This window comes from Corythoichthys intestinalis, chromosome 22, assembly GCF_030265065.1.
Source record: "Corythoichthys intestinalis isolate RoL2023-P3 chromosome 22, ASM3026506v1, whole genome shotgun sequence".
Lineage (NCBI taxonomy): Eukaryota > Metazoa > Chordata > Actinopteri > Syngnathiformes > Syngnathidae > Corythoichthys > Corythoichthys intestinalis.
Window position 1 is genome coordinate 6,819,648 of NC_080416.1, and position 14,839 is coordinate 6,834,486.

Sequence of the window (14,839 nt, forward strand, 5' to 3'; positions counted from 1 at the left end):
TAACATTACTACTACTACTAACAGCTAACTAAAAAATGACTAACTTATAAATATTTTTTTAAATTAATATTTCTGTAGTACTTGATGAAAGCAGATCTGTCATATGACAGCTAAACCAGAAGTATGATTTTTTTAAAATTAAATTTAATCGTGAATGATGCAATAATGTTTTTTTCCTGAACCTTTTTTTTTTTTTTTTTTTTTTTTTTTTATAATTACAATAATAAAACACTTTTTGTTAATTTTATATATTTTTTAAAATTATTTTTTTTCCTATAAAATAACAAAAGTTAAAAAACATTCTCTATTTGGACTTGGTTTCTTTTTATTTTAAAAGATAAAACAGCAAACATTGATTCGTCATTCCGTGGCGCTAAAGCACGTGACTATAAAGTGACTATAAAAAAAATAGAAATGCCGAAAAAGGACAAACAATGATAATGATAATAAAATGCAAAAAAAAAAAAAAAAAAAAAAAAAACATGCATCTACTTTGGTTGCGATAAACCCGTGAGCAATAACCTTTTAATTAACAAATATTAAAAATATGTAACATTTTGTGGACGTCACGCTGGCCTACGTTACGTGACGACGCTGCGCGATGACGTCATCGACTGACCCACTTGACGTTGGCCCCACTGTCGCACTGCTCTTACGTTGTCGAGACATTGACAGAATTGGACATATAAAACCAACTCGCGGCCTCGAGCGAACGTTCTAGAAGGACACGAGACGAATTAAATCAACGAAATACAAGAAAAGTAAGTCGCAATACTCATTAGCGGCCGTTATTTATTGACAGCTGCTAGCTTAGCAAGTAGCATGCCGCCTTGTTGATGTTTTCTTCGGCCTAAATTAAAATGAACGACGTCACTGTCGAACGTGCGGCTTTAAAAGGAATTCAGAATGATTTTATACTTAAAAACATCTTTGCGTTTTCGGCGAATATAACAGGAACGTCGTCGTCGTCACTGTTCGCTAGCGGCGTTCGATAACTAGTCCGGGTTTAGCGTTTATCGACATCCGTGACCACTCAGTCGTAAATATTAACTGCAATATTGGTTTGTATCAGATGTTTTTCTTTAAAGTTCTGTGTCGGTTGGACGCGTGCCGCATTCTTGTGAGGGCTCGGTGTCGCTGCGGGTGCTCCATTTTGGGATGTTTTGGTTTCGGTTCTGATGACGCAGAAAATGGCCAAGGTGCTTTTTGTTTTTTACCTCCAGGTTTACTTTTTAATCGAATTACACTAGAGTTGAACTCTTTCTTACAGTGTTAAAATTTTAGTTCATTTAGTGAATGTGAATGATTTAAAATCCTTAGTTCGTTCGGAAATCGGAAAGGTAACACTTTTAACTATTTCTAACTATTTGCGGTCATTTAATTATTATTATTATTAACTATTAATGTATTTTTAATTATTATTAAGCATTATTGTATTTTTAATTCACATTTTTAATGAATGAAATTTTGAATTAGTCCAATGTTAATAAGAGCGTCATTCATGGATTTAAGATGAATAAAAACAGAAATACACATTGGTTACGGCGCCAAGTAACACTATAAGTCGATTTTTTTTTTTCATATTAACTTATGCATGCCATTGACGACGATAGAAGTCATTTAACCCCTCCAGACATGCATTTTTTCTGCTGGGCAAAAAAAAAAAAAAAAATCTGCTGATTTTTACTCTACTCAAACACAAACTCCAAAACTAAGTGCAGATTTTTTTGTCGGGGATATTTCATGCTTTTATTGGTTATTTATAGTGCTGCAACGATTAATCGATTAACTCGATTGTTCGATTAGAAAAAAAATTGAATTAAATTTTGCCACTTCCAGTATTCGTTTAATTAAAGTGACGTTGTAATGGTTTGTTTTGAAAGTGTTTGCATTTAGTTTTATTGATTTGTGTGGATACACTGCCCTCCAGTCTGCCTCATTTCACTTGGCTGAATCCAGCTGCTCCATGTTAAGACCAACATAAGCCAAGTTTTTGTTAGCGCTAATGTTTTTTTTAAAGCATTCTTACTTTAGTTTATAGGTATATTTAGCCATTTTTTGTGGGACTATGTGTCTGAACCATTTGCTAAGAGCATTGTAAAAAAAAAAAACATTAGCGTTTTATAGCATTTAAGCTAGCGGACTGTTGCTATGTAAGGTAAGGTAAGGCCAATTGTTCTTTTGTTGTACATAGATCCTCACTTATTTATGTTTTTACACCATTTGAGGCTCAGCTCAGGTATTTTAATTTTTCGTGTACCTAATCCGATTACTCGATTATTTGAACTAAGTAGTTCATCGATTAATCGACTACTAAAATAATTTGATAGCTGCAGCCCTAGTTATTTTTAATGGTAATGTGTTTGTTTTTGATAAGAAATGAGCACTTAATTTCCTTTTTTGAAGTTGCGTTTTGTCTCAGCCGTTTTCAAAGAGCCCGAAATAGCAAAGAGGTCGTGCTAAACCTCATGATTTGATTTCGATGGGTAGTTTCGTCCAATAATCTCCCAATGACAATAGCAACTACATTCAGTGTATTAATTGCTTTAGAGACGCGAACGTGTCATGTCCTTCAGCAGCATGCTCAGGTCTGAAGGGGTTAAACCAGAAATCCTCATCTTTCAGTAAAGTGACATATATGGGTTACAAAAAATTGTTTGTTTGGAAAAAAAACAAAAAAAACAATTTGTGCTTGAAAGGGTCCCTTGTCCGAAAATTACTTTTCAACTGATATCCTGATATCAAATTGCTTCAAAAATCTAATACCGATATCAAAGCGATATATGCGGTCGTGGACTTAACATAATATGGCTAATTGTACTGTGATGCCCCACTGGATGCTTTAATAATGATAAATGTAACAACTTCAATTTTTTTTCCAAATAAACATTCTGTAAAAAAATAACAACTTCAATTGAAGTTATAGATAAAGGGACTACATTGCACCACTATAATTATTGTTGAAATCAAAATAGTGCAAAAATCAGTTTGTTTTGAGTGCAAGTTCAATAAAACCGATAATGAAAAACTGATGTCTATATTATCAGATATCATTTTAAAATGTTTTTATCGGCCGATATTATCGGACAACTCTAGAAATAATGCTAACATTACTTTAAAAAAATAAAATTAAATTAAATATAATAAAAAATTCAATAAAATAAATAATTACAAAAAATAATAATGCTAACATAACATCATTTGTCAGTCTACGGCTAATATTCATACAAAAAGTGTGTTCTAATTAGGCAGAAAATGCAAATTATTAAGAAATAAATAATTTGAGTTTTTATTGTTTTTTTTAAATATAAAAATGTAGCAACCATTTATTCAATAGATTTTTCTATGAGTGTTTCTTTGTGTAGTTATAACTTTGTATTTTGGGGCTGACAGCACAAAAAAGGGGAGAAAAAAATATGACAGAAGTTTTGCATTTTTTTGTCAATATTATAACATTTGTCTTCTGTTCTTGTCTCTGTAAAAAAGTGTGTGGTGGGTTGAAAAAAATACGAAAAAAGTACATTTGGATGCAGATTTTTTTTTTTGTTTCAAACGTAGCGTAACGTACCATTATTAGTCATTCTAAACCACACATTAAAGTATATGACTTTATGGGACAAGTATCCGTATAAGACATTTGCCCTTATGATAACATTTGCCCTTATAATTACGTCCAAAGCAGTTGAGAAAAAGCCAATGTAAAAACAAGTAGGTCATTTTAGTAAAGGTTTGGGTCAAATAATTGACCATAAATGTAAATAATTAATCCGTTTTTACTGTAGCGGCTTGGCCTTTAGCTAAATATTGCTCTTTTCTCTGTAATACATCCAGTGGAAATTCAATTTTTAAGCTCTCAACTGTGGCTAACCGCACTTTTAATCGATTCAAAACCCTTTTATAATTGCGATTTCACAAGCTGCCTTGTGACAATGAGCTTTCGCCGGCATCCGTTATTTATAAACGGTTTTAACCGCATCAAAATGGCCGTCTTTTGACACGTGTTGCTCAGGCATGCACACGGACAATGCGCTGGACTAATAACTCGATTGCAGTCCCTACCCCCCGCCCATCGCGGTGGACTCGATCCACACTGGCGGAGCATCTCCGCTAAGAGGATTAGAAATGTACGTGTCGGCCGGAAAGCTGCGCTGACTCCGCCTAAAATAAATAAATAAAATAAATAAGATTTATGACTCCCCGTGAGTCATTGTGGTCGAATATTTGACTGCGAGATCAGATACTTTGTCGCATGACTTGAAGTGCATCTGCTGGTTATGACCTGAGACTGTTGTGTTAACCAACCAGAGCAAAAGTTTATTTTTAACTATTTATAGGATGCTAATTTAACTCATTAGCTGCTTCTTCTGCAAGTTCCAATTGAGGCTTAAACAGTGGGGTGATGAATCTTTTGGCTGCCTCCTGATATCCGCACCATCACTAAGTTAGGGCTTTTTCTGCAACACTAGGTAACTTTTTAAAATATTTTTTCTTTGAGCGTGATGCCAACCAATCCCCCCCCCACCCCCACCCCCACCCCCACCCCCGGTTTTATTGTATAGTACTTTCCTACTACTTGTATTCATAAGGGTGTTACAATACATTGGTATGAAAAAGTATCTGAACCTTTTGGAATTTCTAACATTTCTGCATAAAATCACCATCAAATGTGATCTGATCTTTGTCAAAATCACACAGATAAAAATACTGTCTGCTTTAACTAAAGCCACCCAAACATTTATAGGTTTTCATATTTTAATGAGGATAGCATGCAAACAATGACAGAAGGGGGAAAATAACTAAATGAAACCTCTGCCTAAGGAGACTTAAAGAGCAATTGAAACCAATTTTTACCAAACATTTTAAGTCAGGTGTGTGGCCAATCACTGATGAGTGGTTTAAAGCGGCCCTGCCCACTATAAAACACACACCTGGTAAGAAAGGTCTTGATGACAAGCATTGTCTGATGTGCATCATGGCTCAGTCAAAAAAGCTGTGTGAAGACCTACGATCAAGGATTGTTGATTTGTATAAACCTTGGAAAGCAAGTAGAGGTATGAGAGTCATTTTTTGGGTGTACCAGAGCTCGCAAAACTTGGGAAAAAAAAAAAACGCATTTATCAGAGTTTCATCAGCCATGATTGCGTATGTCCAGCGGCCGAAACAGCCTGATAGCACGGATATAAGTACGCCTGCACCTTGTTTTTGACGTTGGCGCAGCTGAGCTCTATTTTGGGCCGCGCCTCTTCGCGCAAATTTATTCAAACTTAGTCTTCTGTCCAGGACGGCCATCCACCGCTCACTTTTGCCGAAAAGTCCCATCCAAACTACTGTAATGCCGCGGATATGGGGAAGAAGTAGAGGAGTCTGTATTGGCTTACCCACTTTATTGTGGTAACAATAATAAAGAAAAACAGTAACAAAATAACAGCGGGCTGCCGCGACATGTGACCGCTATCTCTCGCTATCTCGCCCGTTCTCCCATTCTTGCTACTCGCTTCACCCTGCGTCACAGCTCCCCAGTCCGATTGTCTCTTAAGGGGGCCGTGCTTACTTACGGACATTTCAATACACAATGAATAGGTTGCCGCTGAACCCTTCACACTCTACTGCCGCTAGTTTAAAACGGCCTTAAAAAATTTTAAAAACAAAGATTTCATTTGCAAGGCGTGGCATCGTTTATTTTGTTGTGGCAGGCCACCACAATCTCTTATCTTTAGGGGAAACCCTGTATAATATATATATATATATTGCAGCGCTACAGATGGTAATAATAAATCAAAATTCATGTTCTGTGCTAATTATTTCCTCAGCTACTGTTCTTGTTGTTTCATTCATTGCTAGTTATGGAATTTGGTAACACTCTATTTGACAGTGACGCTATAAGACTGTCATAAGACCGTCACAATTATGACATGACACTGCCATGAGCATTAATGAATGCCTATGACAGATATCATTTTGTGTCATCCTGCAAATGATCTCCCTTTTGAACGGATGTAAAAGATCCGAGCTGGACATAAATGGAGTTAGTGACATAATTTGCCGGATGACACTTATTGACATCTGTCATAAGCGTTCATTAATGCCCATGATAATGTCATGTCATAATTATGACGGTCATATGACGCAGCTGTCAAATAAAGTGTTACCTATTAACCCAAATAAATCGCAAAATAAGCCGCAGGATTCAAAATTTGGGAAAAAAAGTAGCGGCCTTAAGTCAGAAAATTACGGTGCGTCTTTTTTTTTTTTTTTTTTTTTTTTTTTTTTGGGTAATTTTATTATTATTAACAAAAATCATCTAGTTTGCTCTACCAAAATGGTGAAGCGAGCGTAGGTCTTTCAGACAAACCTTTTGACCACATTCTATAGTAGTATTGATGTCAAGTCTCATCCACAGGAAAATTAGATCAATAATACATTAGCTACCACAGCAGCGCACCTGGCGCCATGGTAACCCGTGTGTGTGTTGGCTTAGGTGGCTAATTAGCTTTTACTACCACTCAGAGCTAATGTATTCATGGAAAATCTGACAAATTCTTTTACGCGTGTGTTCCCAAATCACTTTCCTTCCAAGCAGCCATTTTAGCTTCACGTTTGGACATTTCCCTAAGAAGAAACAAGATTTTTTTTAAATTTTGGACCACAACATCTAGTTTATGTTAGTGCTGTGAAAATATAATTGTTGAGAAACCGATAATAATAGAGCAGGGTGTTAAACTAGCAGCTTGGGGGCCAGATGTGTGTATTTTGATTTACTTTTTGCGTGGCCCCCGAAAGTAATCATCTGCATCAACTTGCATGTTTTTTGCTAAAATATAATTTAAGTGAAATTTCTGTAATCCAGAAATCATTGCGGACATTCATCATGAGACGTCCATCGCCTTCAATGGCAGTCGAACATTAAAGTATTTCTTTGGGTGCTCTGTTTCACAGGTTGCTCCTGAACGTCCCCGCCACAAAATGTCCCAGGACAAGAGTGGCTACCCCGGGATGGGGGAGTCCAACCCGCTCCACAATAACGTCTACGGACCCCCGCAGCCGGGTTTTGGCATGCCGCCGCCCAACTACAGTCAGGCCCCTGGGGGACCGTACCCGCCCGCCGCCGGGTACGGCCAGCCGGGATTCCCGCAACAAGGCTTCGGGCCAGCTCCGTACCCGCAAATGCCTTACCCCCAAATGCCCTACCCGCAAGGACCTTACCCTCAGGGGCCCTACCAGCAACCGGGCCAGCCGGGCTATCCCGGGGACCCTTCTGGTGAGCCGAGCATCTTTAAAAAATCATATTTTTCACTGTGATTTAGGGCTGTCCCAAAGGATTATTTTGCTAGTCGATTAATTATCGATCAAAAAAATTATCGATTAATCTGTCAAATTATTTTGCGATTAATTTGGTCCCCCTCCCTGATTAATCAATGAACTCCAATGGCACTGAAATACTGTCAGTGAACGAGTTAATGACGGATTAATCTAACGAACAATTTTGCAATGACTCAATGAACTCTTTAGAATCATCTGTCGAATAAATTTTTGAATCATCTAAAGATAGTCTAATCCATTTTATCGCTATCAATGAGGGTGAAACATTGGTTCATGATATCTTAATCTTATTAATAATTTAGTAACTATAAATTATCGCAAAATTTGTGATTAACGACAATTCATCTTTTAAATGAATTTTTGAACACCTAAAAATAGATGAATCTATGAATTTTAACACCATCAGTGAGAGTGAAACATTGGTTTATGATGGCATAATCTGTTCAGTAATTTTGCGACTATAGATTTGATAGATTAATCTATTGCTAAATTTGCCATTAAAAAAATATCTTGATTAATCTATGAATTTTGTAGCCATCAATGAGAGCGAAACATTGGTTCATGATATTTTACTCTCATAATTTTGCAACTATTGAGTTGATAATCCATTGCTATATTTGAGATTAACAACAATTCATCTGTCGAATGAATTTTTGAGCAAAATAAATTAATCTTTTTGTTTCATAATTTTGCAACTATAGATTTTATAATCTATTGCTAAATTTGAGTTTAACAGCAATTCGTCTGTCGAATGAATCTTTGATGAAAATCTAAAAATAAATTAATCTATGAATTTTAACGCCATTATGAGAGTGAAAAATTGGTTCATATCTTTTTGTTTCATAATTTTGCAGCTATAGATTTTATAATCTATTGCTAAATTTGAGTTTAACAGCAACTCGTCTGTCGAATGAATTTTTGATAGAAATCTACAAATAGATTAATCTATGAATATTAACGCCATAATGAGAGTGAAACATTGGTTCATGATCTCCTGTTGTTTAATAATTTTGCAACCATAGATTTGATAATCTATTGCTAAATTTGAGATTAACAGCAATTCGTCTGTCGAATGACTATTTGAGCAATCTAAAAATAGATTAATCTATTAATTTTAAAGCCATCAATGAGAGTGAAACATTTGTTCGTGTTCGTTTATTCTCTTTTAGCAATTATAGATTTGATAGCTTAATCTATTGCTAAATTTGCCATCAACAACAATTCAACTATCAAATGAATTTTTTAACAATCTAAAAATAGATTTAATCTATGAATTTTAACGCCATCGATGAGCAAACCATTGGTTCATGATAGCCTAATCTGATAGGTTTGATAGATTAATCTATTGCTAAATTTGCCATTAACAACAATTCAATTCTCAAATTGGCAGTGAATAAATTTGATCATCAATCAGTTGATTTGATTTGGTTGTCCTCGTGTCGCTGATGTTTTGCATTCACAGCACCGGGTGGGAGCCCCGGTTACCACGGCGACGTGCCACCCACTTACTACGATAACGAGGAGTTCACCAACTCAGGTTTTGAGGACAAGAGCATCCGGCAGGCCTTCATCAGAAAAGTACACCAAGACAAAAACTAACCTGATAAATAGCAGACGGATTCCAAGAATGAGCTTTTGCTTGTCTTCCTCAAGGTTTTCATGGTCCTCACCGTGCAGCTGCTGGTCACCTTCTCCTTTGTGGCCGTGTTCACCTTCGTGGAGGATGCCAAAGTGTTCGTGCGGCGCAATCCGTGGACCTACTACATCTCCTACGTGGTCTTCCTCGTGTCCCTCATCGTGCTTAGCTGCTGCGGGGACTTCCGACGCAAGCACCCTTGGAACTTGGTGGCGCTGGTAAAGAAAAATTGAAAAGAACCAAATGAATACTGTCAGTAGCGAATATTGAGAGCTGTTTTATTGTCTCGTAGTCCATTCTGACCCTGAGCCTCTCCTACATGGTGGGCATGATCGCCAGCTTCTACGACACTGACACCGTCATCATGGCCGTGGGCATCACTGCCGTGGTTTGCTTCACCGTGGTCCTCTTCTCGCTACAGGTCAAGACAACGCACCTTCACGTGGTGTTTGTAAAGCTGCACATTTTCCATTCCAGAGTAGATCGATGAGCAAATGAACCGACAGCTTATTTCGACAGTCGATACAGCATTTAGAGGCATTATTGACCTCAGAATGGTCAAAATTGATTTTTTTTTTTCCCGGCCAGTCAATAGTAAATATTATAATTCTGTTTTTTAATAGGTTTATTTTTTTCATTTAGCGGTATTTACTTTTTTTAAATTAAGAAACACAAATGAGAGAAAGATTTTTTGAATTATTATTTCATTTGCAGTCTTTTAATTAGAAAAAAACAAAAAAAACCTTTTCTTTTTTAAATTCTTTGTTTTGATCATTTTTTGTTTTTTTGTTTTTTAGAGAAATTATTGACCTCAAAATGGTCCAATTTTTTCTTTTGAGGTTGTTAATAATAACTCTCCTTTCCATTGCTATTTTTTCAATAAGAATTTTTACCACATACCATTATTTACAATGTTTAAATGGAAAAAAGCGCAAAGTCAATGGTCTTTTTCACCTTAGATTTTTTTTTATTTAAAAAAGAAAAATCAGGATTCACTTTTATCTATTGATTTCTTTAATTTTCATTTTGTTTTGTTTTTTATTTGCATTATTTCAAAGGGAGTAAAAAAAATTAAATGAGAGTGAAATCAAAGGGAAAACTGGCAATATTCTTTTACATTGCTTTTGTAAAAAAAAAAATGTTTAGATTTTTTTTTTTCATTGATAAAATATTTAGAATTACTAAAAATTAGAGGTACAACACTTAATCGATTAAATCGACTACTAATCGCTTAACAAATTAGTTGACATCTGTTTTAATAACCAGTCGTTTAGGATTTTCTTCACCTTAAACTTGTCTACATTCTTGAAGTTATAACATATATATAACTTCTCAGTTGTAAATATTATCAGCTTTCTTCATTACATTTTTGTTAAATCAAAGTACAACATGAAGAAAAATCTGCTTTGTAAAACAACAATTCACATAACCCAACTTTCGGACATCTTACTGTCTAAACTAGCTTCTTAATAAGGCTCCAACAACTAATGGATTAAATCAATTAAATTCGATTAGTGAATTAGTCGCCAATGAATTTGATAATCGATACAGTTGTAGACTACAGTGGTACATGGTTACTTTCAACATGCCTAAAACAACTTCAAGGTAAATTGTGAAGGTAATTGAAAAAGTGACGTTTATCCGATTAATCGTTTAATCCAGTATTGTTTTTGGCCGCTATTTTCATTTTCGTCTTAGTCCTTTGTACAAAAATACTTACTAGTCTTAGTCATATTGTAGTAATTTCAAAATGTCTTCGTCTAGTTTAAGTCAACGAAAACTCTAGACAAATTTGGTCTAATTTCAGTCGACAACTCACAAAATGTTTTCGTCTATAAACTTCAAAAGTTTTAGTCCATGAATAAATAAAGGTTACCAACAATTTCGAATGAACATGACAGAGGAGTCCATAACTGTAGAGTACACAAGGATATCACCATTTTAATGATTATAATACACACTCAGCAGGAAGTCAGCACATTATTTGGAAATAATTAAACTCACCTGGATCCCACCAACTGTATGTAAAATGTTTTTCAAGAGTTTAAGAACACACTAAGTCTAAATGCTAACGCGAACGCTATGTTAACGCTACACGTTAGTTTAGTGTGTGATAGCAACATGGCATATCTAGCCAAGATAAGAAAGCAAAACTTACCAAGCAGCACCTGACACACGTTTCACAAAAGGAGCCTGAAAAGGCACAGGCTTACTCTTGTGTGTGTGGCGGGGTAGTCGGGGAGGAGGCACAGCACATCACATGAGTGACACGACCAAACACTTTTTTTGAGTTTGACACCTGTGCTGCATAAGACAATCAAGTTAAAAAATCTCCCGTTTCTTTTCTTTCTTCAGAGCAAATACGACTTCACTTCCTGTCAAGGCGTGCTCTTCGTGTGCCTGATCGTCCTCCTACTCTTCGGCATCCTCTGCATATTCATCCGCCACAAGATCTTGCACATCGTCTACGCCTCGCTGGGCGCCCTTTTGTTCACCTGCGTGAGTTTATACCCAAGACGAGAATAAAACTTGCCTGCCTGCACTCGTTTGACGCTTTTTTTGTCTTTCTCAGTTCTTGGCCGTGGACACTCAGCTTCTCCTGGGCAACAAGAAGCTATCTCTCAGTCCCGAGGAGTACGTCTTCGCCGCCCTCAACCTCTACACGGACATCATCAATATTTTCCTCTACATCCTGGCCATTGTGGGACGCTCCCGCGAATGAATGTGCACCTTGGGGGGATGCCTTCCTTTTTTGTCGTCTTTTTTCCCTCCTTTATTATGTTTAATTTAACAATTTTATTTTTGCCAGTATCGCTTTTAACACTCCTTCCTGTGCTTCTACTAACACTAAACGGTTGTCGGCGGACGACCGGAAAGACGAGGCGCGTCTTTAATCACGTTGGTGTTTGGCACGGAAAACTGGAAGTATTCTTCCTATTCTAACTGCATGACAACAGCAGATAAAAAACATCATTTCTAGAGATGTGGCTTGTTCGTCCCCGCTGTAAATAATTCTGTGTACCACTTATAGTCCAATTCCACTTGGGGATGTGTTCCTTTAAGAGCAGGGGTGTTCCAAATGAAAATTGACAAATCATTTAGCTCATGGACTCCCATCGACGGTGCTAGTTGTTACACAAAACTTGGATTTTGTGTGGATTTAGTTATTTTTTTCCTGTATTTTATGGGCAAGTCACTGTTTTAAGCGGCCATTCTAGGTTTAATTCGGGCCACATCCTAAAAAGGAAACTTTCAGTAAGTGACGTGAAAATGTAGCGATCACCAATAAGTCACTGGGCGCCATTGACAGCTCTAGACGTCCAATTCATTTTGATTGCGACGATACGAACAAACCTCGGCAGATTAACGACACCCCTGCTTTGAATTTAAAAGGTACGAAAACAAGCATTCATCTTTATTAACCTCTTCTCTCCCTGCTTGGTCATTGGCGTGAATTGAAGTTTTTTCTTTTGTAGTGCTGTATTTCATGTTTCCACCAATACGAAGTCATGTTAACGCTGCTCCACATTTGAAGTTTTTTGGGTCATGACCACTAATGCAGTAGCTGAACGCTGGATTTGAAGACAAATGCATGATAATTTATTTATTTATTGAGCTACAAGTAGTCGACAATTGAGTTTCTAACTCAGAACTGGAATATATACACTGGTTCCAGGTACCACTGCTGTCTCCCGCAGTATTTAACCAGTTTGAATTTGATTCGTCATCCCGAGCATGGCCTGTTGCATGTGCGTTGTCGGCACAGAGTGAAGTTTTTGGGAGGGATTGTTGTTTGGCAAAGATGTCTGTATTGAAGTTAACGTGTAGATGTATATAGAAGTGCTTTGACATGTAGAGGCCAGCTTCTCGTTTGCATTCAATTCGAGTGGAAACGCATTCCTCACGGCTTTACATTAAATATACCATGTGGAACGTGTAATGTGTTTTTTTCCTCTGCTCGTCTTCACCAGAGTGGCAAAGAACATAAAGACAAATCAGTGTTGATGCTTATACTACCGTTCAAAAGTTTGGGGTCACTTAGAAATTTCCTCCTATTTGAAAGAAAAGCAACAGTTTTTTTCAATGGAAATAACATTAATCAGAAAAACACTGTACATTATTAATGTGGTAAATGACTATTGTAGCTGGAAACGTCCGGTTTTAATGCAGTATCTATGTAGTTTTGTAAAGAGGCCCATGTACAGCAAACATCACTCCAGTGTCCTAATGGTACATTGTGCTTTCTAGTTGCCTTAGAAGGATAATAGATGATTAGAAAACCTTGTGCAATTATGTTGGCACACAGCTCAAAACAGTTTAGGTGGTTAGAGAAGCTATAAAACTGATCTTCCTTTAAGATAGTTGGGTATCTGGAGCATCACCTTTGTGGGTTTGATTAAACTCTCAAAACGGCCAGAAAAAGACAACTCATACGTGAAACTCGACAATCTGTTCTTAGGAATGAAGGCTATTCCATAAGAGAAATTGCCAATAAATTGAAGATTTCCTATAACGCTGTGTACCACTCCCTTCAGAGAGCAGCACAAACAAGATCTAACCAGAGTAGAAAGAGAAGCGGGAGGCCCCGCTGCACAACTGAGCAAGAAGACAAGTACATAAGAGTCTCTAGTTTGAGAAATAGCTTCCTCGCAGGTCCTCATCCAGCAGCTTCATTAAATAGTACCCTTAAAACGCCAGTGTCAACGTCGACAGTGAAGAGACGACTCCGGTATGCTGGCTTTCAGGGCAGCGTGGCAAAAGAAAAAGCTTTATCTGAGATGATAATGAAAGGAAATAATTACCGTATTGGTCCGAATATAAGAAAGTGTTTTATGCATTGAAATAAGACTGAAAAAGTGGGTGTCGTCTTATATTCGCGGTCTAAACGTTATACCCATTCACAACGCTAGATGGCGCCAGATATTGAAGCGACGTTCTGTCATGACAGATCTCAGCTACTCTCAAGTTTAACCAGTTTGCATTATTTTATTGCAATGTTTTTACTTATTCAGATTTGTTACAAGACTACAGTTATAGTTAGACTTCACTTTGATGGTTAATGCAGTTATTGCAATGTTGTTTTATCACAGTAGATTGGTTTATTTACATTTAAAAACCAGAAGCCATTCATTTACGAATGTGATTGCACTTTAGTTTACATATTTAAATGTTCGGACTTTAAGATTTGAATGAGGCAAAATAACATGCTTTTTCTCTCAAATATATTGTTATAATCATTTGTTTCAGATGTACTGTAATTATTTACTCTATAAAAATGAATTTGGTGTTTAAAAAGTTTTTTTTCAAACTTGAGTCTTGAAAAAGAGGGGGTCGTCTTATAATCAGGGCCGTGTTTTATTCGGGCCAATATGGGGCAAAAGAACACAGGTATTGGACAGAGGAAGATTGGATAAAAGTTATGGACAGACGAATCAAAGTTTGAGGAATTTAGATCCAAGAAAATAACATTTGTGACACAAAACAACTGAAAAGATGCTGGAATAGTGCCTGATGTCATCTGTCAACAATGGTGAATGTAATGTGATGGTCTGGGGTTGCTTTAGTGCTGGTAAAGTTGGAGATTTGTACAAGATCAAGATTTTAAATAAAGAAGGCTATCATTCCATTTTGCAACACCATGCTATACCCTGTGGACAACCATTGATTGGAGTCAAATTTAAACCTACAACATCACAGTGACCAAAAGCACATCTCCAAATTATGAAAAATTTTAAAATTTAGGAAAAATGTAAAAAATAAAAGTGACTTTTGAAGGAAAACACAAAATTGTCTGGGTGTATATTGACACCAATGTACAATTCAGTCTTCACGTGACCTGTAATGACTTTGCAAAAAAAAAAAAAAAAAAAAAAAAAACTTGTT

At 36.5% G+C, this 14,839-nt stretch overlaps 1 protein-coding gene across 1 annotated transcript; it reads left to right on the forward strand.

Moving 5' to 3' along the window:
• Positions 1–595: 595 nt before the first annotated feature.
• Positions 596–12,889, forward strand: grinaa (glutamate receptor, ionotropic, N-methyl D-aspartate-associated protein 1a (glutamate binding)). The gene is made up of 7 exons (XM_057828511.1): positions 596–761; positions 6,937–7,258; positions 8,783–8,898; positions 8,974–9,174; positions 9,249–9,377; positions 11,312–11,455; positions 11,529–12,889. The coding sequence occupies exons 2-7, from the start codon at positions 6,964–6,966 to the stop codon at positions 11,676–11,678; spliced, it is 1,035 nt and encodes a 344-aa protein (XP_057684494.1). The 5' UTR covers positions 596–761; positions 6,937–6,963; the 3' UTR covers positions 11,679–12,889.
• Positions 12,890–14,839: the final 1,950 nt, after the last annotated feature.

What these genes read in the sequence shown, in the direction of transcription:
- grinaa (XM_057828511.1), top strand. Translation starts at nt 6,964, where the DNA reads ATGTCCCAGGACAAGAGTGGCTACCCCGGGATGGGGGAGTCCAACCCG. An exon ending in GGCAGGCCTTCATCAGAAAA is followed by an intron (nt 8,899 to 8,973) that starts GTACACCAAGAC and finishes GTCTTCCTCAAG; the next exon opens with GTTTTCATGGTCCTCACCGT. An exon ending in GCGCCCTTTTGTTCACCTGC is followed by an intron (nt 11,456 to 11,528) that starts GTGAGTTTATAC and finishes TGTCTTTCTCAG; the next exon opens with TTCTTGGCCGTGGACACTCA.